At 40.8% G+C, this 23447-nt stretch overlaps 1 protein-coding gene across 8 annotated transcripts in view; it reads left to right on the top strand.

Moving 5' to 3' along the window:
• Window positions 1-23447, top strand: part of LTBP1 (latent transforming growth factor beta binding protein 1) — a 185948-nt gene that overhangs the window by 22018 nt on the left and 140483 nt on the right. For all 8 annotated transcript variants that reach the window (XM_028724280.2, XM_028724279.2, XM_077925685.1 and 5 more), the window contains exon 4: window positions 14616-14791. In XM_028724280.2, coding sequence (XP_028580113.2) covers window positions 14616-14791 — 176 coding nt within the window. The remainder of the gene's footprint in view (window positions 1-14615; window positions 14792-23447) is intronic.

The following is a 23447-nucleotide window of genomic DNA, read 5'->3' as shown; positions in this document are numbered from 1 at the left end:
AGAGGTTGATGTTTGATTTTCACTTTTGCCCTATAGCCTTCTCTGCCACCCCCCTCAAAGCAGATTTTCAGGAGACTGCTGAGGGAAGGGGAAATTGGCAAAAATAACTTTCCCTCTTTCTTGAATGCTTATGGAATTTCTATTTCTGCCTCTCCTTTAATTGGTGGGGTGGAGGGCATCGGTTTGAATAAGCTATGGAAACCTTATCAATATCCAATACAGCATTTCTTTGTGATTGACTCAGGTGACCCTTATGTGTTGGGACATAGGCTGACTCGGTCCATGCTGTAGTTGAGTCTGCCATTGATTCGCTAGATGTGCCAAAATCACAAAATTTCCATCTGAGTATGTGGTAAAATTGCCCAACTACCTTACCACTCCATGTCAGTATACATCTTGGCAAGTGAGAAAGGTTGTATTAATTGGCCCTCAGTAAGTATATTTACGGGACGCGAGTGGCGCTGTGGGTAAAAGCCTCAGCGCCTAGGGCTTGCCGATCGAAAGGTCGGCAGCTCGAATCCCCGCGGCGGGGTGCGCTCCCGCTGCTCGGTCCCAGCGCCTGCCAACCTAGCAGTTCGAAAGCACCCCCGGGTGCAAGTAGATAAATAGGGACCGCTTACCAGCGGGAAGGTAAGCGGCGTTCCGTGTGCTGCGCTGGCTAGCCAGATGCAGCTTTGTCACGCTGGCCACGTGACCCGGAAGTGTCTCCGGACAGCGCTGGCCCCCGGCCTCTTGAGTGAGATGGGCGCACAACCTCAGAGTCTGTCAAGACTGGCCCGTACGGGCAGGGGTACCTTTACCTTTACCTTTAAGTATATTTACATATATATGGACGGCACAATCCAAGTACCCATTCATACACTATTCTGCAAATGTAGCTCTCCATATAAAGAAGCTTTCCATGTCATATATGCCCCTACTCATAAAACGGACCAAGAAGGCCTCCGTGTGCTTAGAGCTCTGCATGTGCATGGGGGTTGTAGTTCTTGGAAGTAAATTCCATTGAACCAAACAGAACCTTAATACCCATGTTATGTATTTAAGATCCAGAGGCTGGTCTACCAAGATTTCATTTCTAACTCTCATTTGCCAAATGTGTGATCAAAGGAGGAAATGAGGGAGAAATCCTCTTCCGATTTTGATATGTAGGAAAGTGTGCTTTCCCAAATGGGCCGCTATGCTCCACTGATTTTTCTCTTAAATCAGAGAAAATGAATATCTTAAAAGACTTTGTATTCATGGTTCATTCAGATAATGTCCCATGGCTTTCCATGGATCAGGAGTAGACTTAGTTGCTATATCTTAGTTGCCTTCTTCTTTGATACCTAATGTACAAAGTAACAACTGCTATGGGGAACTGCATATTCAAACCTCCACCGAAAATCCTAGTATAGATGTTAGCTTTGTGCACAATGGAAGAGCAGGGCAAAGAGCGCTTGAACTCGAGGCCTGAACAGCCCAGACAGGATCCAGTTAACTAGCTCAGTACTAAGGTATCTGGCTTGTGTTGACTTTCTATGATATTCCCTGAGAATAACAAAGATTTCAAGTGAATTAGTGAACTCAGGGAATGCAGTTTTGATCAGCAGGGTATCCTCTGTTAACTACGGCTGGAGCTGTTGATACTAGCGTTCATATAAGGTATTTAATGCCTGCTCACACCATTTGAATATGGGCATATGCAGATGGGAATTGAATTGCAGGTCTATTTATTTTATTTTAGTTTTTGGTGATGTGCAATGATTTGAAAATACTTCTTGTAAAATGAGTTACAGTGGTACCTCGGGTTACATATGCTTCAGGTTACATACGCTTCAGGTTACAGACTCCCCTAACCCAGAAATATTACCTCGGATTAAGAACTTTGCTTAAGGATGAGAACAGAAATCGTGCTCTGGCGGCGCAGTGGCAGCAGGAGGCCCCATTAGCTAAAGTGGTGCTTCAGGTTAAGAACAGTTTCAGGTTAAGAACGGACCTCCGGAACGAATTAAGTACTTAACCCGAGGTACCATTGTATTTTCCAAATGTTCAGAATTCAGCATAGCTAGAAGAGGCTCTAAGCCCTCAAGTTTTGAATCTTGCACTGTAGGCTTCAGATGTTTACAAAAGGCACTATTTTTATTATAGCACAAGCTTTTGTAGGCAAGGTTTAATTGAAAGTGCAATAGCAGTTTTGTTAAAGCATATGCTAAACTGTAGCATTATTTTTATTCTTCCATAGTATCTAACTTGAGGGCAGGCTTGGAGAACACATGACATTGTTGGCCCCTTTTCAAAGGGATTACTTGCTAGCCTGTATGCTATAATAAACTTTTATTGTAATCCTGTCACATTGATTATATACTTCTCATACAAAACTCTATTTTAGTTAGCTGTGTCTCATTTCAATTTATGAATTGAAATGTTTTCCTTCTTAATGAATGTGTTTTTCTGGGACAGAGGAGAGGGGAAAAGGGGGTGCAGGGCAGTACATGAAAGTGTATAACAGTGTGTAAAAAGACAAATTGTAGACTTTCAGAAATGCAGAGTGAACTCCATGCGAGCGTTTACTATTATGCTGTTGGGCAGTAGGTGGCAAACTTCGCTTTTCTTTTTCCTTATATTTATTTTCATACCACAAATTGCCAGAATTTGAAGAGGCTGGTTTGAGTTCCTTGGAAGATGTCATTCCTTGGCAGCATAATTTCGAACCACCTATTTTTGCTCATTGTGTATATGCCTGATGTTGAACACTCAGCTGGGCTGCATTTTCCTCTGGGGTTACTTGGATATGAATAAATGCATAGATTGTTGTTCCTTTTCTTCAGTGGGTTTAAGCAACAGATTGCTAATATGGCCAATACATTACAAAAGAAGGAACATCTGCCAAGGACAACACTAGTTAATTTGTATCATGGGACCTTGTCATATATCTCTACCCTAGTTCTGGATAATCACCTCATGAAAGCTCAGTTGCCCCTTTCATCCAACAAACGTTTGATTGAATAGAGTGAAAGGAAATGTTTGCTTGGGTTTCCTCCTAAAAGAGAATTACATGCAGGGGTGGTCTGACCCATTTCACCACCTGAGATGAAATGAGGATGTGCCAACCCCTGCGCCCCACCCTTTTTTTGCACTGTGCCCCCGCCACCCCCACTTCTGATGCTAGCAGAATGCCCTCTTCCACTGAGATGGGGGGGGGGCATTCCGCAAGGCATTGTCACTCATTTTATTAGCCCCTGGGGCAGGGAAAACAAGCAGCAACACTGCACACTGGAATGCCCCTACCTCCATTGAAATTCTGGTTCTTGCAGAAGTGGTGGGGTGGGTGGGGCATTGCCTCTTCTGCTTCTGCCACCTGAGGCAGCTGCTTCACCCAGCCTCATGGGTGGGTCAGCTCTGCTATTATAAGGGCCACAGGAAGTTTTGTGTGTGTGCATGATAGGTTGGATCCAGTGTGTCCCATCCATGTACAGAAAGAGATTACAGCAGAAGTACCTGCTGGAGGAGGGCATTCTTCGCTGGTTCCGATTTTCCAACTCCTTGCTGCTTCAGAGAGCTTCCTGGCAAGAGAGGCAGGAATAACCAGCTGCACCACTAGAAGATGGGGGGACACCTGGCTTGTCAGTAGTACATGTGAAAAGAGTTTAGGGGTCTTAGCAGACCACAAGCTTAACATGAGTCAGCAGTGTGATGTAGCAGCAAAAAAAAGCTAATGCTGTTTTGGACTGCATGAACAGAAGTATAGTGACCAGAGTAATAGTACCGCTTTATGCTGCCTTGGTCAGATGAACTGGAGTACGGTGCCCAGTTCTGGGCACCACAATTTAAGAAGGATATTGACAAGTGTGCAGAGGAAGGAGACCAAGGTGATTAAGGGTCTGGAAAAACAAGCCTTATGAGGAACAGTTGAGGTAATTGGGTATGTTTAGCGTGGATAAGAGGAGATAGGATAACCATCTTCAAATATCTGAAGGGCTGTCACCTGTTTTCTCCTGCTCCAGAAGACCCAAACCAGTGCTTTCAATTTACAAGAAAGGAGATTCTGGCTAACCATCAGGAAGAACTTTCTGATGGTACAGAATGGAACCTCCCTTGAGAGGTTGTGGACTCTCCTTCCTTTGAGGTTTTTAAGCAGAGGTTGGATGGCCCTCTGTTATGGATGCTTTAGCTCAGATTTCTGGGTTGGACCTCAAGGTCTCTTCTAACCCTACAATTCTGTGATTCTCTGGAGCAGCTTTGAAGGTGCAAATAATTTATTTCCACTTGCCCTATCAGGAAAGCTCTGTGAACAGAACCCCACCCATGGATAGCCTAGATTTAAGTTTATGAATCCATCATGTAGGTTTTGTTTTATACAAATGTGAATGTCCAGGTTCTTTTTTGGGCAGGCAAAATAAGCATTTAAGTTCTAAGAAAACTGGCAGGCAGTTGCTTTTGGTCCAACAAAGGTACTTTGTGCAAAAGACATGAAAAGGCAGCTTACACCATCAAGAGGCAGCAGTGTGGCATACAACCTCTTGTATTTAAGAGATCTGGCTAGGCATGTGGTACTGGCCACAATCTAGAGGTTTACAAGCACAGGAGGAAGCTGCAACAAGTTCAGAAGACTGAACTCAGTTCATATATTCTCTTCCCTGCTAACTATTTGTCCAGAAGGAGGAAAGGTTTATGTGTTCTAAGCCACTTTTCTTATGAACCAGTAGGTTGTTTCTCCTAGGCCCTTCAACATTTAAATAGCTTCCTAACAGGGACTCCCTGTATTTTCATTGGTTTCCAGGCACAAAACAAGTTGCTGGTTTTGCATTGGAGATAGTCTGGCACTCAGTTATTTAAGGACTGCTTTCTGCTATGTGAACCTGCCACACAACTGAGATAATAATTACTGTAAACGTTTTTCTTCTTTATCTTCTTAGGTTAAGCAGTTGGGTACCATATATTTATTGTAGCCCCTCAAAACATGGGGGGGGCATTCCTCCCAAGCATTGTGAATCTGAGATTTTAGTATTTGATCATCTAGATTATTATGGATTTTTTGTTTGTTGTTTTTGCTGTTGCTCTGTCTAGTATGGTTTGACTGGATTTAGCCTGTTTTTTCTTCTTCTGGATAACTGATATATGAATAACTTTATTTAACTACTGCTTAATATTTTGTTTTTGATATGGTTTTATATGGTGGTTGTCTTCATGAATTATGTAAATTATCTTGAATTCCATATTTTTGACAGAAAACAGATGTACTACTTAAAAATAAATAAAAACCCCTTTAAAAATCCTTGTAAAGGTTTTTTTTAAAAATTGTTTTCGGCTTGGCAAAATAGATCTGGGATGAAGGCTGCGAAGTGTACTTCTGTATTTGTAAGATTTCTTTACCGTAAGATCCTAAGGCAGTTTAAGACAATAGAAGATACAGTTTTAAAAACAAATAGAGCCTTTGCAATTACAAAACAAATAAATTCAGCAGAAGAGGTAAGTCCCACAAAACAAAATGCCTTACCAGTCAAAGGGCATGGTAAAGAGGTGTATCTTCAGCATAAGACGAAAACAGAAGATTCCAAGCGCATCTCTGTGGGTGAGTCTTCCTTAATTTAGTGACTGCCACAGAAAAAGCACTCTCTTGGAGTGCCCTTCCCAACAGCTCTGAGGATAGTAGAACTAACAACATCAACTGCTGCTGATCTTAAGATCCATAATCCTTTTGAGGACCTCAAAGATTGATAGACCAGATTGTAAGGTTGGCACATTTGAGTCACTTAACTCTTTAGAACAGTCATACTTACTTAGCTTGAGAACAGTGAACTCGGCTATATTGGATAAATGTCTTTATAAATTTTTATTAAATGGGATTTAATTTAGGCCTGTAAGCTTTTATTGATAGATTAATCAGCTGAAGCTTTAGCTAATTAACTGGTGGAAACAAAATTTTGATTCGTCTTGTGCCAAGTTTGATGTCATACTAGTGCCAGGTGAAGACGCTTTTATTTGACCACACATTCCAACACTTACTTTAACAATGGCTTTATTCTTTGCTGTTGGAATTTGTTTCATATTTTCACCATGTTTTTATATATCTATGGTCTTTTCATTCAGATTGTATAATGCCCTCATATGTGCTTTAGAAGGCCTAGAAATCTTTAAAATAGCTAAATGGCAGACCTGCAAATTAGGGCACATTATGGCTAGTACAAGGGACGTGGGTGGCGCTGTGGGTTAAACGACAGAGCCTAGGACTTGCTGATCAGAAGGTCGGTGGTTCGAATCCCCGCGACAGGGTGAGCTCCCGTTGCTCGGTCCCTGCTCCTGCCAACCTAGCAGTTCGAAAGCACGTCAAAGTGCAAGTAGATAAATAGGTACCGCTCCGGCAGGAAGGTAAATGGTGTTTCCGTGTGCTGCTCTGGTTCTCCAGAAGCGGCTTAGTCATGCTGGCCACATGACCTGGAACCTGTACGCCGGCTCCCTCGGCCAATAAAGTGACATGAGCACCTCAACCCCAGAGTCGGTCACAACTGGATCTAATGGTCAGGGGTCCCTTTACCTTTACCTATGGCTAGTACATGTGAAAAGGGCTTAGGGGTCTTAGCAGACCACAAGTTTAGCACGAGTCAGCACTGTGATGTAGCAGTAAAAAAGAAGCTAATGCTATTCTAGGCTGCATCAACAGAAGTATAGTGTCCAGATCAAGGGAAGTAATAGTACTGCTTTATTTTGCCTTGATCACACTATACCTGGAATACCACATTGCAGGGGGTTGGACTAAATGACCCTCGGGACCCCTTCCAACTCTACAGTTCTGTGATGAGTAATATGTAATATGCTTAGTAATATATAAATAGAATTATTAATATAACTTAACTGAAATTTAATATCATAGTTAATTAATAAGTAAATTGACATTTGCAGCAGTATAAATTCATATGCCAATAAATACTACTATTGTATACCACATTATATCACTCATACAAGATATGCATTTAAACAGCTTTCTTGTACTTTCAGTTTCTACACACACATATAAAATACTCATAGCAAAATAAGACATAATAATTACGGTATATCAGAATAGTTGCACTTCTAGTGCAATCTTGTGCAGGTCCACTGGGAAATTCAATGAGACTCAACCCCAGTTAAGTGTTTGTAGAGTTGTATCCTTAACCCTATAGCCTCCAAGTTCAAGTCCTAATACAATTATCATCTGTTTACTGGCAAATGGATCATAATACTAATGATTTTTCAAAGTAAAGTGTTGGAAAGGCTTCTGCCAGCACAGAGGCAATGAAAGTGGACACTTCCCTTTTCTGTTTTAACCCCCATGGCCTTGCTGTAGTAGAAGCACTATGAGGGCATTGAACAATCTGAATGAAAAGACCATAGAGATATAGATATATAAAAGCATAATGGAAATATAAAACACAGAAAACAAATTCCAACAGTAAAGAATAAAGCCATTGTTAAAGTAAGTGTTGGAATGTGTGGCTAAATAAAAGTGTCTCCACCTGGCACTAGTATGACATCAAACTTGGCACAAGACAAATTAAAATTTTGTTTCCACCAGTTAATTAGCTGGAAACCTATGTCCCTACTGTGGAAGGATATGTGGATCCAGAATTGGCCTCCACAATCACTTACGGACTCATTGTTAAAACCATGTTTATGGAAGGCAATGTTACTCTGCTACAAGTGATCACCGATGAAGAAGAAGAAACTGTGGTGGTCAACGCAGAATTCCTTGGGAATGTCTGTTTGATGTTTCTCACACTACAATGAAGTTCAAAGTCATTTTTTCCTTGCTGATGCTGAGAGGGGAAGATTGCCTGAAAGTCGCTATGCAATGTTTGCCAAATTGTTTGACATATGAATGTTGCTGTGGGGTTTTTCCCCCTCCTTTTTGATGATATTCCCAATGTTCTAACTAATGGTGACTCATAAAGGATTTTATATCTGATGCAACATCCTGAGTAATGTGCTGCGTAATATGTTAAAATCTATGTTCTGTGTCATCAATTATTTTTAAAGCATCTTGATCAATTTATTTTGTAAGCTGACTGAAATTGCTTGAAGACAATCAGTATATAAGGATAAGGATTTCTTTGTAGATGTACTGTCAAATTTTGGCCATATAGTGATCCAGATAAAGGACCTATTTAAGAGTTTGCTACAGTGCCACTATTCATTCCACTTTTGTCACTGTGGAACACATTTTCTCTTTATTAAATTAGTTTGAAAATGAATGCACAATTATGCATGCTGTTATCTCTTGTTAGAAAAGATAAGGTTGTGATACTGGAGGTTTACATTTTCATGTTAGTTTATAGTTTGTGGCTGTTTCAGGACACTATAATACACACACACACACATTTATACTGTACAACACATAAATTATTAAAGAGTTAAGATTGGCTGCAGGTCCTTGTCAAACGTACAGGGACACATCCAGATTTGCTGCCCCATAATGTGTGGAATGCCTGCAGGAAGGTGCAGAAAATTATTTGGTTCAAAGACTGGATTGCAAAATGGGACTTAACAAAACTTGCATTCACATGTGCTAGTCGTCTAGCTGATACATGTATTATTTAAGGTAGTTACATGCTTCTTGATCACTTAAGTCTCAAGTGGTATACATTAAAAGTTTCCTTTAAATGTCTGTTTCAGGAGAAAGGTATTTGTTGGACTTCTGAATTCATTACAGTGGTACCTCGGGTTAAGTACTTAATTCATTCTGGGTTAGTGGAGTCTGTAACCTGAAGCGTATGTAACCTGAAGCATATGTAACCCGAGGTACCACTGTATTTGTTTGTTTGTTTCTAGCCTTTCACCTGGTGGGTTACCACCACTGCTTTTTTTCCTAGAAAAATAGGTGCCGGTACTCACCAAGTTGTAAGTGCTACACTTTTTAACAACAACGAAAAATAGTGCCGGTACTGTGTTCCCTTGAGTGCCCACTCAAAAAAGGCACTGGTTACCACATTGCCCAACCAGATTCCTTTGCTGTTGCTTTCCAGATATTCCTATTCAGCAACTTACTCCCTCTGAAGTTGGAGGTTTCCATATAGCCATCATGACTAGTAGTCCTGTAGACTGCCCCTCTATGATTTAATTAATTTTAATTCAAGCCCCATGGCTCAATTAAAATGAAGTAATAAAGCCCATTGAACAGCGGGTCTCATCTCACTTTTTTATTTCATTACAGTATTTGGAAGTTACATTAGTACTGACACTTAACTTTATCTGTAACACGGGAAAGATAAAACAGCATTCATAACATTGATACTGAATAGAAACTTAAAAAACATAAAGAAATCTGAAATTTGTTTGTGCATGTGTGAAAAAAATCATATGTGCAATTTTCACACCAGTCCATTAAGTCCTGTGATGTTGCTGGAATTTATTTCCTTCAGTATCTTAACTGTTGTTTTCTATAGAGGATTCTGTGTTACAGTTTTGTTATGTGTGGGTCCCTGCTCTGCCCCACTTGATGAGTAGTAACACACTACTTAAGATGATAATTTAAACTAGGCTAATATATTTGGGAATTCAAGCATGTACTGCTTTGAAGTCATTAAGAGCGGGAGGAAGAAAAGAGATCTGGAGCAGACATCCAGTAATGAACCATGTAAATCAAAAGAATGTTGAAAGAAACTTCTCAAACCTGACCCTAAGGATGTAAACACCTTATAGCTTTTATTTATTTATTTACATGATTTTAACTTGTTGATGACAGGATTCAGCTTCTGGATTGAGCAGAAATTTATTCTGTAGTGGGGAGTACCAGTCAAGCTGTCTTTCTTTTCTGCCTTTGTAGCACAAAGCCAAGATCAAAAAGTTTTAATGCCACGCAGCATTTGTAAACAAACAAAACTATTACATGTGGAAAATCTATTTACAGCAGTTGAAGTCCAAAATCTCAATGGCTGGGCATAGCGTTGTGGAATTCTTGACTTTGTCACTTTAGAACAGCTGATCCCTTTCCATATCATAAACTGCTTTTGGATATTTGTTCAGTTTCAATATAAATCTGCCCTCTGGCAGCATGGGGACTTCTGTTTCAGAAATACAGGTCCAAATCTTATTTTGGGCTGTGGTTCTTTGGCTCCAAAATGATATTTATATGCAGCTTTTCCAAATACCTTAAAGTGTAGAAACAAAAAAAATATAGCTTTTTTCCAATTTGTATTTTTGAAAATATTTGGTACACAGTCTTTAGAGTTCTTAATCAAATGTGAAATTTCTTGTAAAGGAAAAAAAGGAGGAACAAAATGCATTTTTTAGAAGAAACTAGAGATTTTCTTAAAAGCCAAAGGAATGACTTATAGGCTTTAAATTTACCTACTGCAAATAAGAAAACAACCTATTCCTAGACCTCTGGTATGCAGTCTGGGCTTTTGGTCCAGAGCACTTAAGAAAATATAGGCAAAGTGGTATTGAAATAAGAATGCCAAGTTCTTCCAGACTTTGTTGGTTCAGGCATGTGTCAGAAATAGCCTCATAGTTGCTACTTGCAAGCTGACATTGGACTGAAGTTACACCTATTTTTACATCAGAAGGGCTAGATTCCTTTTCACGTACTTTATCCGTGTTGATCATGGGCTGAAATCAGGGATACAGTGTTCTTTGGTTAGCTATGTTTGCATTTCTCTGCATTCCAAAGTGATGAATTTGGATTTAAGAAATGAGAGAGTGTAAAATATGTGCCCGTTTACTCCCCAAGTAAATAGTGGCTACAATGTTTGAATGCTTTACAAATCAAAAGGCACCAACAGTTGCTCTGACATTCAGCAAACTCTTAGATCCAGATATGATAATACATTTTTCATTTGTGTGAGTACTCCAGTCTCTCCCAGTTGTGTACTTGTGCAAGCAACTGTACCATATGAGCCAGGAATATGTGACACACTTGGCCGTTGCAACTACTGTGGTCTTGGAGATTGGAAAACGTCTGCGTCTCTCCAACCGCAGAAATTACTGCACTGAGTACCCAGCTCACATGTTAAGAATTGCTCGTGCGAGGATGAAGTTAGGTAATTGCAACCTGATTTGCAACTCTTTTCTGCAGAGCCATTCTTCCTTGACTGTGTTTTCTCTCACTAGACTTCTTCTGCACCTGCACTAGCAAGGAATTGTACATGGTTGATTAAAACCGACTGATATGTAGAGTCAGGAGGATCATGTGCAGCCATGGGGACATATGGCCTTCTGTTTAACCAGAACATTTGCATCAAATACCATTTTATCATAGACCCAAGGTGCCCTTTCACAACAGAAAATGAAAACTATGACAAAAAGATACAACCACAACATTATCCACACAGTAAAATTGTAGCTACCATCTTAATGTTGGGAAAATCTATTTACTCAGAATCAAATTCCAATTATTTCAATGACTAATGTTTTCAGATAAGAATGCTTAAGGTTTAAATTCCAGTTTAGGTTTTGGTAACTAAACTTTAATTTCTAAAAAAAGATGGGGCACAATGCATATGTTCCTAAAAGCAAATGAATGAAAGGAAAAAAGATGAACACGTCACTCAGTGAAGTCAGATGCTCTCCAGCTGAGAGTTTGGTGGATGAAGGATCAGTTTCAAATTCTGTAGCAATGTCAAGCATGTTGCCAATGTTACGTGTCCATTTGCTATTAGACAACGTCTTCCCATCGAGTGCTGTGATCAAATGTTGCAGGGTTAACTCGTTGGTGTGGAGGGCACAAACCAACCAGATCAGCTTATGACCAAGCTTGACCTCTATCCAGTGTATGGTACCACCCTCCCAGCCAGTGTTAACATTTGTAGAATCACCACCAATGGCCTGCAGTTTCTTATCAATGCCCTTCTTCGTGAAATCTACCAGATTATTAGCAATAACCTCAGCTGGTTTTTCTCTCTTTGAGCCTTTCTCTGAAGTGAAATGGGTAGAGATACCTTCCACCTGGCATACTGCACACGGAATATTGCTGAGTAACTGCTGATCTGAATTGTGTGCTTTCAGCATAGCTTTAGTTGTATCTTCACAGCCGTCAAAGAAGATGCAGTCAATTTCACCCCTCTGACAAAGAAAATCAAATTCCTGATCCAGGCATTTCATAACTGTTTCTTGGGCCCTTCTGATTTTATTGTGATCAACTACAAGTCTCTCCTCATCTTCAGTGATCAAGCCAACATCCATAACAGCAGCTGTGGCTTGCAGACCAACATCAGAGAGCCAGTGTGGTGTAGTGGTTAGGAGCGATAGACTCGTAATCTGGGGAACCGGGTTCGCGTCTCCGCTCCTCCACATGCAGCTGCTGGGTTACCTTGGGCCAGTCACACTTCTCTGAAGTCTCTCAGCCCCACTCACCTCACAGAGTGTTTGTTGTGGGGGAGGAAGGGAAAGGAGAATGTGAGCCGCTTTGAGACTCCTTAGGGTAGTGATAAAGCGGGATATCAAATCCAAACTCCTCTTCTTCATATCTGAAGTTCTACATCAGACATAGGAAATCTCAGCCCTCCAGATGTTTTGGGACTACAACTCCCATCATCCCTAGCTAACAGGACCAGTGGTCAGGGATGATGGGAATTGTAGTCTCAAAACATCTGGAGGGCCGAGTTTGCCTATGTCTGTTCTACATAGCACCATTATGTATTTCTAATGTGTCTGATGTTTGTCACACACCTTCCTGGAAGATGCTTTGGTGATCGTAAGGGTTGCGCCAAAATGCCTCCGCTCTGGCGCGACTTTTACGATTGTCAGGCAGCTTCCTGGAAGGTGCTTTGGTAATAAGGTTCATGCCAAAGCAATTCTGTGAGGCTGTGCCTTCCATGGGAAGCAGCAGCGACTCAGGAGGAGGTAGTGGCAAAGGTGAGGGGGGAATGAGCGAGCGGGGGGACAGGCAAGGAGGGACATGGTCATACCGGCACCTATTTTTCTTCCCAAAACCCCCCACTGGGTACAAACATGCTCTGACAAAAATCCAATAGTCCCTAAAACAGTTCATCAACCTCTGCATATTTTTATGAGACTATCTGACAGACAATTCTAAGCTGGGTTCATTATGCTCGCAATGTTGTTTACTGTATCCTTCAGTTACATGTATGGTGTTATTGTGTTTCCTCATCCTTGATATGTACATACTCTAGCATGTAGAAAACTGAAAAAAACCAACACTAGATTCTTTTAAAGAACATTTTATATTCAGAAAATGGGACGCGGGTGGCGCTGTGGGTTAAACCACAAAGCGTAGGACTTGCCGATCAGAAGGTCGGCGGTTCGAATCCCTGCAACGGGGTGATCTCCCATTGCTCAGTCCCTGCTCCTGCCAACCTAGCAGTTCGAAAGCACGTCAAAGTGCAAGTAGATAAATAGGTACCGCTCCAGCGGGAAGGTAAACGGCGTTTCCGTGCGCTGCTCTGGTTCGCCAGAAGCGGCTTAGTCATGCTGGCCACATGACCCGGAAGCTGTACGCTGGCTCCCTCGGCCAGTGAAGCGAGATGAGCACTGCAACCCCAGAGTCAGCCATAACTGGACCTAATGGTCAGGGGTCCCTTTACCCTTTACCTTTATGTTCAGAAAATGCAAGAAAATGTTCATTGTGCCTGGTGTGTGTGTGTGTGTGTTAAGAATCTTAAATCAACCCATATAATTTGGTTCTCTGGTTTGTTACTTTATTTGAGAAATAGAATAGAAAAAAGTCAAGAATATTAGAAATCATTCTGAAAAAAAGCCAGTTTCTTTTAACAGTTGTTGGCTGTGCAGCTGAGCTTCAGACTTACAGAAAATAACCTGCATTTATGAAAGATGGTTGGAGTTAGGGTCGGCTTATTTAGTCTAGACAGTATTTCTCTTGCCAAATGTCACTTTGCTCAGTTCTTCCTATCATAATTGTTTAATAAAGGCAGTCCAAGAATATTGTGTATAAAGAGAACTTCCTTGGGCTCTAGAATGAATGATATTTGGGTTTATAACAATGTAGTACTTTAATGATTTTAAATTAGTGACAAGGACATAGTCACAAGTTCACACAAGTGTCCCGTGAGGTAGAGGCTGCATGTGGTATATAAGCCCTCCTGGCCCACTAAGTGTGTCTGTTCCACAGTTGGGCCCACATGTTGGACAAATTATTTGTTGATTAATTTATGTGCAACCTTTAAATGGCAACAATAGCAGTTCATAGTATGATGTTTTAACTTTTAAAAAAAATGTTTTTAATGATATTGATGTGTTTGCTGCCATGGGCTTCCTATGGCAGGAAGTATGAGATTTAAATTGAATAAATAATTTTAAAAAAGGATATAGAGTGGTACCTCAGGTTAAGTACTTAATTCGTTCCCGAGGTCTGTACTAACCTGAAACTGTTCTTAACCTGAAGCACCACTTTAGCTAATGGGGCCTCCTGCTGCTAACTCGCTGCCGGAGCACAATTTCTGTTCTCATCCTGAAGCAAAGTTCTTAACCTGAAGCAGTATTTCTGGGTTAGTGGAGTCTGTAACCTGAAGCGTATGTAACCTGAAGCGTATGTAACCCGAGGTACCACTGTATATATATCTGCTACAGCCATGAAGCAGTAAGATATCAGACTTGGTCACTCACAAAATGGACATTCCCTGTATATAGCAAATGTAATAACACACAGAAAATAATGTTTTCTCTGTTCTTGTTTCTTCAAACAGGATGATGCCCCTTTCATCCCAGACTTTGATGATGAATGTGCATCATGGCCAAAAACAGGAATATGTTATCAAGCCCAAGTACTCCACAACAAAGAAAGTGATGTCAGGAGAACAGTCTACAGAGAGTTCATTGCCTTTAAGGATAAACCAGGATCAGCTTGCCTCACCTTTTCAGTGTGAGTATGAATGAAATGGAACAAACTTTGGTGGTGATCTTGATGTATTGAAATAAATGGCGGGAGCAATCAAAAGGACAGGTTGTAATAATGAGTGGCTAGATAAATGTACATCTAAAGGCAGCCCTTCTGAACTTTTGAGATTTGATGTAAAATTTGATCTTCCTGGTTCCCTTTTTTCAAATAAGATTACCTGAAACCAATCCTTAACAGTATTTAGCTAGCTACTTGATTGCACTGAGATCACATGAACCTCAGAACAAATCTCTGTTGAGGACATGCACTTAGAGACACCCAAAATAGCTATCAGAAAACTTGACTGCAGCTGCTAAACTTCCTCTTTTAAATTTAAAGTATGATCACATTGGACTTTCTCCTTACACATTTGTTTTATGTTGTAAACCCCACCCTAAGATCTACGGGTATAGGGTGGTATATAAATTTAATTAATTAATATTGTAGAGCAAGAAAAAGTGCTGCCGAAATGATTGAGGTGCTGGAATACTTTCCTTTTAAAGCCATTTTAAATCAGTGGGGCTTTGAAGTTTAGAAATATTGGGGGGGGGGGAATCTTAAGTGTGGGATGTGATAGAAGTAAATAAAGAGATCCCCACCACCACCATTTGCTTTATAACAATGATAACAACAACATTTTATTTTATTTATATCCCACCCATCTGACTGGGTTGCCACAGCCACTCTAGGCAGCTTCCAGCATATATAAAAACATAATAAAATATTCCTCTTCTCCCAGGCCATTGGCAGATTAAACTATCTATGACCTTTTAAACTTGGGGTGGAGGGTATTATTTTATTTGTTAGGCATTTTTTGGTTTTTATACTGTAAATGGTCTTTTGATCCTTGGATGAAGGGCAGAAATGAAACTAACTAACTAACTAACTAAATTAGATGGATGGATGGATGGATGGATGGATGGATGGATGGATGGATAGATAGATAGATAGTGTTTCTTAGGTATTCGGATATATTAAATCTAAAATATTTGATATTTAACTGTTCTTTAGCGGTCCAATGCCAGCAATCAATAAAGTAATAAAATGAACATATGCCATAATAGTCTGTTGGAAGCTGTAGTTGAATTGGAAGCTGTTGTTAAATTTGATGCCAGAATTTGATTTTTATATATAGTGGAAATCACTAGTTTGCAATTAGTTCAACATCAGTTTTATATTGTGGGTTGTGGTTTCTGTACATTAAACATTAAGAGCAAGAGATGATAGATTCATGTGTTGCCTGCAGTGGCCTTCTATGTTAAAAGTAATTACTATGGACATTTACCAATAGCAAAATGCTGTTCTTACTCGCATTAGTAAAATATATTTTCTTGCTATATTAGCTACCACATAATTATATGAAGAGGGATAGGCTAGATAGAATTAGTGTTCTGTGGTGAATTGAACTTTGTTTTTACAAAACAGCATTTTCTTCCATAGACAAGGCTAGAAAGGAATGGAAAGTCTCCTTGGTATTAGGAAATACAAAGTAGATAAGAGTAATTGCCCCCCCCCCCCGGTTAATTACTCTTATCTTTTTTGTGTTTCCTAATACCATAATAATAATAATAATACCTAATTTTGTTTTGAACATATGACACTCCTGGGGGCAGATTCTTGTGGATGTGCTTTCAGTAAAGATTCATCTGTTTGGCCAAATGGGACATTGATCCACCATGATTAGTCTTCCCTTAGCCAGCCCCCACCTTCCTTTCTTCTTACTTACAGGCTGTCCTGCAAATGTCACTGGCTGTCAGCTGTCTCCTCCTTAGTCTCAGTGTTGTCCTTGTAGAAGTCATCAGGGAGGAGGATGGGGACAAACCTAGAACTAGTTGGCTCTGCCTACTGTTGATCTCCCACCTACAGTTGGTCTCCCAGTCGTCTCCTCTCCCAGCTCATGGGAGAAATTGCGGAATCAGAAAGGACATGAGGATATTTACCATATAAAAATGATACACATAGTAGGGATCTCATGAGTTTTTTCACAGCTCTTCCAGGCAACATCAGGTTGGAGGTAGTGGTGAAAATAGCTGGATCAGGTTCAGACAGTTCAGTAATAACAGAAAATATTTCTGCAGAATAGAAGGCTTGTTTTTGATACTGGTTGATACTGGTTGACACAAGCACCTGCTTCTACTATGCTCATTTTCCTGAAATCCCAAAGTGCTTCACATACCTGATCTCAGAAATCCTTATAGCCACCAGTTCTTATGGCCACATTATAAGGTAGTTTATTGTTATCCTCATTTTTCAAAACATAAGGCTGATGATAGTATTAGCTGAGTTCATGCTTGAACTAGAGGTTTTCTACTGAAATCTGTCTGGCATTGGCTACATTCATTCAGTTTGATTTAAGCCAATCTGTCTTAATTTGTCAGAGTTTAAGTTTTGTTACTCAGTTCCAGTAGATCATTTATATGTATGAGAAGTTTGAGTCAAAATATAGGGCCTGGCACTAGAATTCCAAGTTGATAATTTGACAACACTGCCCCAGAGCATGTCTGTCAAGAACATGAAGGCTTGTGGGCCTTCCACTAAATGACCTAAGATTACTGCCTCTCCAGGGTGTATGGGGTGTTAGGGGGCGTAGTACCTCTGGTGGGGGACATGTTGTGCTCCTTCTGGGTTGTTTGTCCACCTTTGGTCCCCACGCCGCACTCTGCTCCCAGCTGTGGCTGCTAGAAGCTGTCAGCATATGACAGCAGCCACACCCCAGGAACGGCTTCAGCTACTCAGTTAAACCAGGTGACAGTAGCCAATGTGTCTCATACCCTAAGTAAGTTAAGGACTTGCCCTGCATGAGAAGACAGGCTCTGGTGGATGGAGTGTACAAGACCAATAGCGGGACCAATGGTTAAGAAGGCGGTTTCTGCACGTGCTGTAGAGGGAAGAGAGGGGCTGATGGGACTTGTCAACCTGGGAAGGTAACCCATCTAGGAAAGGAAAACTCTGATCCTAAAAGTCTGTTGCCTTGCGGGACATCTTCAGGTGAAGAAAAGGCGAAGGAGTAAACCCTACACAAATCCGGAGTGGAATACCTCAGATGGTTGAATGGTGCCTTGTACACCTCTTTCTGGCAACTCCTGCAGGCAAACTGGTACCGAACATATTGGTCTGTTTTCCTTTGGATCACATCAGTGAGGTCAAGAAAGGAGTTTTGTTGTCTGGGCAGCCCAGGACCCCGGGGAGGTTAGTTTTGTGCTGCTAACACAGCGGTTTGACTTCACCCCCATAGGCACACTCCATTGTCTCTCAAGACAGATGGGTGCCTCTCTGTTTTCTTGAATCTGTTTTCTTTTTAAGGATTTCAGGGATAGATCAGTACAATTTAAACAGCCTTTTTCCATAGATGAAGAGAAAGGCGAAAGCTGCTTTCCGTCAGAAGAACTTTTAAGGCACAGCTTTGACCCTTTACCCTGGGGATTGATTGTCGGAGCCTCACAAGCAATTATTAGAAGAAACAACAGGTGAAATGAGAAAGTGCAGAGCTTGTACAATAGAGGGTAAATATAGACCAAGATGAGAGCACATATTGAAAGATGTGCTTAAAAATAAATATGGAGCAGCTGTCTGAATTATTGGGCATTGTTGATGTTATGCACTGAAAATAAGTCATAGGCTCCACAGAGGAAAAATAAAATATGTGATCATCTAATTCAGGACCATAAAGTAGTTGACAACTTTTAGCCCAGAATTCTTGTGAGCTCATCTTTCCATCTTTAAAAGCATTCTTAATACAAGATTGCCGAAGCACTGGAAAATGTACAGTTCACATTATCTATTCAGGGATAAGTTTCTTGTCTTTCTAGTGTGTTTTAGTCGGTCACCATTTTTTTCTATGCATCAAAACAGGAGGTTTTAAAAGATACATTGTTGATTCAATACAAAGCACATAACCGTAAATGTTGTGTACTAAATTTAACAATAACAATTCAAATTATCTGTGACTAAATTTTTATATTACAATGGAATTGAAACACTGATGCTCAAAATATCAACCAATTATATATATATTTTTATCTTTTAAAAAGTTCCATGTTTCATAGAAAACTTGCCCATTAAAATTTTATTTAAAAAGTGGAACACATTGATTTATAAGGCTCCCAAGCATATAGTACGGCTTGAAATAAGAGAATATGGAATCATTTGATTAAGGTTTGGCCTTAACTGTAGAAATTTTGCCTGTGAAAATATAGTTCTTTCTTATTTGGGGAAAGATTGCATTTTACAATTTCTGTCCTTGTTAGAGACTGTTTTGGGGCCAGCTCGTAATTTAAATGAGCTACATTTCCCCAAATTCTTGTCAAAAGACAGCTGCATTTTGGTTTGCGTTTTGTTTCTGAAAGTGCAAATTAGATAATTTTGTATTAAAATGCAAATATAATTTCTCTCTGATCCCTAGTAAAGAGCATTTCCTCTTTATCAAAAACTCATTATACAAATTGTAATGTGTTCAAGGTGGGAGCAGATAACCAATCAAAAGGCATTTAAAAGTGTGTATGTGGTACCTGCAGTAACCATAGATTGAGAGGGTGCTTTTAGCACTTGTATCTGGAAGGACAGATCCTGAAGCTGAGACTCCAATACTTTGGCCACCTCATGAGAAGAGGAGACTCCCTGGAAAAGACCCTGACGTTGGGAAAGATGGAGGACACAAGGAGAAGGGGACGACAGAGGATGAGATGGTTGGATAGTGTTCTCGAAGCTACCAGCATGAGTTTGACCAAACTGCGGGAGGCAGTGGAAGACAGAAGTGCCTGGCGTGCTCTGGTCCATGGGGTCACGAAGAGTCGGACACAACTAAACGACTAAACAACAACAATTCATGAGGACCAAGAAAGGACAGGGGTAAACAGAGAAGGATGCAACCCCTCTTCGGTTCTTGTGGAACAGAAAGCAAACATCACTGTGTATATTTGCAAGAACGCTTTGGGAGAGAAGTCTAGAATGGAGTCTCTTTCCTGGAGCTAAGAAGTTTTAGCCCCACAATTTCCTTTGCCTTCAAGTTACTAGTTTCTATCTGATGGAGAAGAGATTCTGAAGGGCACAGAGGGGTCTCTGACATTTGCCACTTGAGCACACAAATGAAGTTGTACTGCATGATACTATGAAGCATGACTAAGAAATCTTGGGTTCTGGGTTGTGAAGTGCCATTCCCAAAGAGGCCACTCCACACGCTAGAAGGCAGCATTTCTCAGAGCCATGCATTGTAATGTCACACAGTACAATTCCATTTATTTATGTAACTCTGTATAACTCCTTTTTCCCCATTGCTGAGCTTTTGGTGTGTGGCCAAAAACTGGCTCTTTTAGGAAAAGCCTTGGGCTGATTTAGAGTGGCTTAAAGAATATTTATTTTTTTCCTGCTGTAACTGTTTTGTTTTTATTATTACTTTTTTCTTTTTGTTAATTTAAAACTGTATAATCATGTTATAGTCAGCAGCTTTGACAGTGTTACAGAAAGGACTCCAGAAGTATTTTAATCTAATAATAAACAAATGAACAAACTTGAGCTCTAAGAGGGGTTAAATTAGTTCTCTGGAAACCTACAGCTGAGGTGTTAATGGTTTTTTTAAAAAAATGCTTTGCAAGTTAGACAGGTCAGGGCAAAATCTAGTACTTCTATTAATTTAACTTCATAGTACATGATTCTTTCTCTCTTGTTCACTCTGGTTAGGTTCAGCAATTGCCCTAAAGTTGGTTGCCAAGAAACAATAACAGCATTGCTCATTTCTAACTCTCAGGCATGTTTCACGTTGTTTTAAGCATGTAAAATGGACACAGTCCAAAAAGGGGTGCTACGGGTGCAGGAATCATACAGGAAGCAGCTTAACATTAATGAGATGTCAGAAGAAAGATGATTCACTTTAAAACAAAACAAAAAACAAATAAAACAGCCTCTGTTCATGAGATTTAGACATGAAGGATAGGCATAAATAAATTAATAACTGATTGTGATCACTGACTCAGACTAAAATGCTGTATCCATAAAGTACTCTGAGGCGTGGATTATAAAATGTATTCTGCAACAAGCACCTTAGCGTTTGCACACACACGTAGAGGAGCTGAGTTCATAAGCTCCACTACAATGTGTGGGAGGTTAGGGCAAACCAATTTCTTCAAACTGAAATATGTGAGTTTCTTCATAATCTGCCTATGAGCCAGATATTTTAACTGGGACATCCAACAAACAACAGATTATTACTTTGTGCTTTTGCAATCAGTCTAGTCAACCTTACTGCCCTTAACCTGACCTGCAAGGTCTCTTGACACACCTAAACCAATACGTTGTTCCAATACCCTTGTTGATACTTTGCTTGTATCAACTGAGTTTACAGTGGTACCTCGGGTTGCATACGCTTCAGGTTACATACGCTTCAGGTTACACACTCCGCTAACCCAGAAATAGTGCTTCAGGTTAAGAACTTTGCTTCAGGATAAGAGCAGAAATCGGGCTCCGGCAGCGCTGCAGCAGCGGGAGGCCCCATTAGCTAAAGTGGTGCTTCAGGTTAAGAACAGTTTCAGGTTAAGAACGGACCTCTGGAACGAATTAAGCACTTAACCCGAGGTACCACTGTATTTTATCCAAGCCTTTCTGAGTTTACTGTTAGGTCCATCTTTGTCTCTTGAGCCTCAAGGAAGCAAGCAGAACATTTTTTGGTTGAGGCTACCACACAAACTGTGAGCCCTCCTGATAAAAGTTTCCAAGCTCAATTCAAAGAGCTGGCCTTAACCTTTAGAGCCCTACATGGCTGGGGACCAAATACCTGTTGGATCACCTTCTTCCACATCAGTCCGTGTATCCATTGTGACCAGGTGCTAGTAAACAGAGGTGGTTGTGAAGGAATTGGATGAAGAGACAGAACAAAGTGAGCTTGTGTTTTTTGGATTAAGGCTGGTAGCTTGTTTGAAGGCTTGCTTGTGTGTTTGTGTTTTGCTGTGTGCTCTGCTAGACCATTTGGTCTGACAGGGAGGAGCTACTGCCGAGAGGGAGTGTGGCTGAAGGAAGAAGTAAGTCACTGACCTTATTGGGGTCAGTCAGCAGCCATCAGTTCTACGCAGCTGCTCTTAATTTCTTGGAGTTCGTGACAAGGAGCTCAGGAACATTTCGTCTTGGTCAGACCTCACCTGGAGTTTTGTGTCCAGCTCTGGGCACCACAGTTTAAGAAGGATATTGACAAACTGGAACATGTACAGAGGAGGGAGGGTTACCAATATAATCAAGGGTCTGGAAACCACAACTTTATTTTATTTTTGTTTGTATGTTGCTTTAATCTCCACCCTTCATCTGAGGACCGCAGGGCGGTTTACTGTATGAAAACACACAAAAATTGGTTCAGGGTGTTGGATGTGTTTAGCCTGGAGAAGAGAAGACTGAGAGGTGATACAATAGGCATCTTCAGATAGTTAGAGGGCTGCCACATGGAAGATGGAACAAGCTTGACTTCTGCTGCAACAGAGAGTAGGACCTGAAGCAGTGGATTAAAATCGCAACACAACATTAGGAAGAACTTTCCGACAGTAAGTTCTATCAGTCAAAGATTCTTTAGTTGTGATTCCTGGATGACACTTTAAGTTCCTTCTAACTATACAATTCTATGAGTGTCATCTGAGGCCTTTCTCCAGGTACCTTTGCAGCCAGGGCCAGATTAAAGCCCCCAGGGCTAGGAAACCTGTTGTTGTTGTTTAGTCGTTTAGTCGTGTCCGACTCTTCGTGGCCCCATGGACCAGAGCACGCCAGGCACTTCTGTCTTCCACTGCCTCCTGCAGTTTGGTCAGACTCATGTTTGTAGCTTCGAGAACACTGTCCAACCATCTCATCCTCTGTCGTCCCCTTCTCCTTGTGCCCTCCATCTTTCCCAACATCAGGGTCTTTTCCAGGGAGTCTTCTCTTCTCACGAGGTGGCCAAAGTATTGGAGCCTCAGCTTCACGATCTGTCCTTCCAGTGAGCACTCAGGGCTGATTTCCTTAAGAATGGATAGGTTTGATCTTCTTGCAGTCCATGGGACTCTCAAGTGTCTCCTCCAGCACCATAATTCAAAAGCATCAATTCTTCGGCGATCAGCCTTCTTTATGGTACAGCTCTCACTTCCATACATCACTACTGGGAAAACCATGGCTTTATCTATACGGACCTTTGTTGGCAAGGTGATGTCTCTGCTTTTTAAGGTGCCGTCAAGGTTTGCCATCGCCTTTCTCCCAAGGAGCAGGCGTCTTTTAATTTCGTGACTGCTGTCACCATCTGCAGTGATCATGGAGCCCAAGAAAGTAAAATCTCTCACTGCCTCCATTTCTTCCCCTTCTATTTGCCAGGAGGTGATGGGCCCAGTGGCCATGATCTTCGTTTTTTTGATGTTGAGCTTCAGACCATATTTTGCGCTCTCCTCTTTCACCCTCATTAAAAGGTTCTTTAATTCCTCTTCAAGAAGCTGGGGCCCCAGGGCTAGGAAACCTAGGGAGGTCCAAACTTAATAGCATCTGATCATGAGAAGCAAAACCTTGTTCTCTTCTGTAGCTACTCAGCGAATGTAGAACATTTCTGAAATTTTAGCATTGATAAAAACATTGTTAATGAAGACATTCACATAGAACATTCCTAGGGAAATAATAGTTATGTTACAACATTACACTATCTACAAAG

The sequence above is a fragment of the Podarcis muralis genome, chromosome 3 (genome assembly GCF_964188315.1).
Source record: "Podarcis muralis chromosome 3, rPodMur119.hap1.1, whole genome shotgun sequence".
Classification (NCBI taxonomy): Eukaryota; Metazoa; Chordata; class Lepidosauria; order Squamata; family Lacertidae; genus Podarcis; species Podarcis muralis.
The sequence above is the reverse complement of the archived record's forward strand: the minus strand, read 5'-3'. Positions and strand labels throughout refer to the sequence as shown.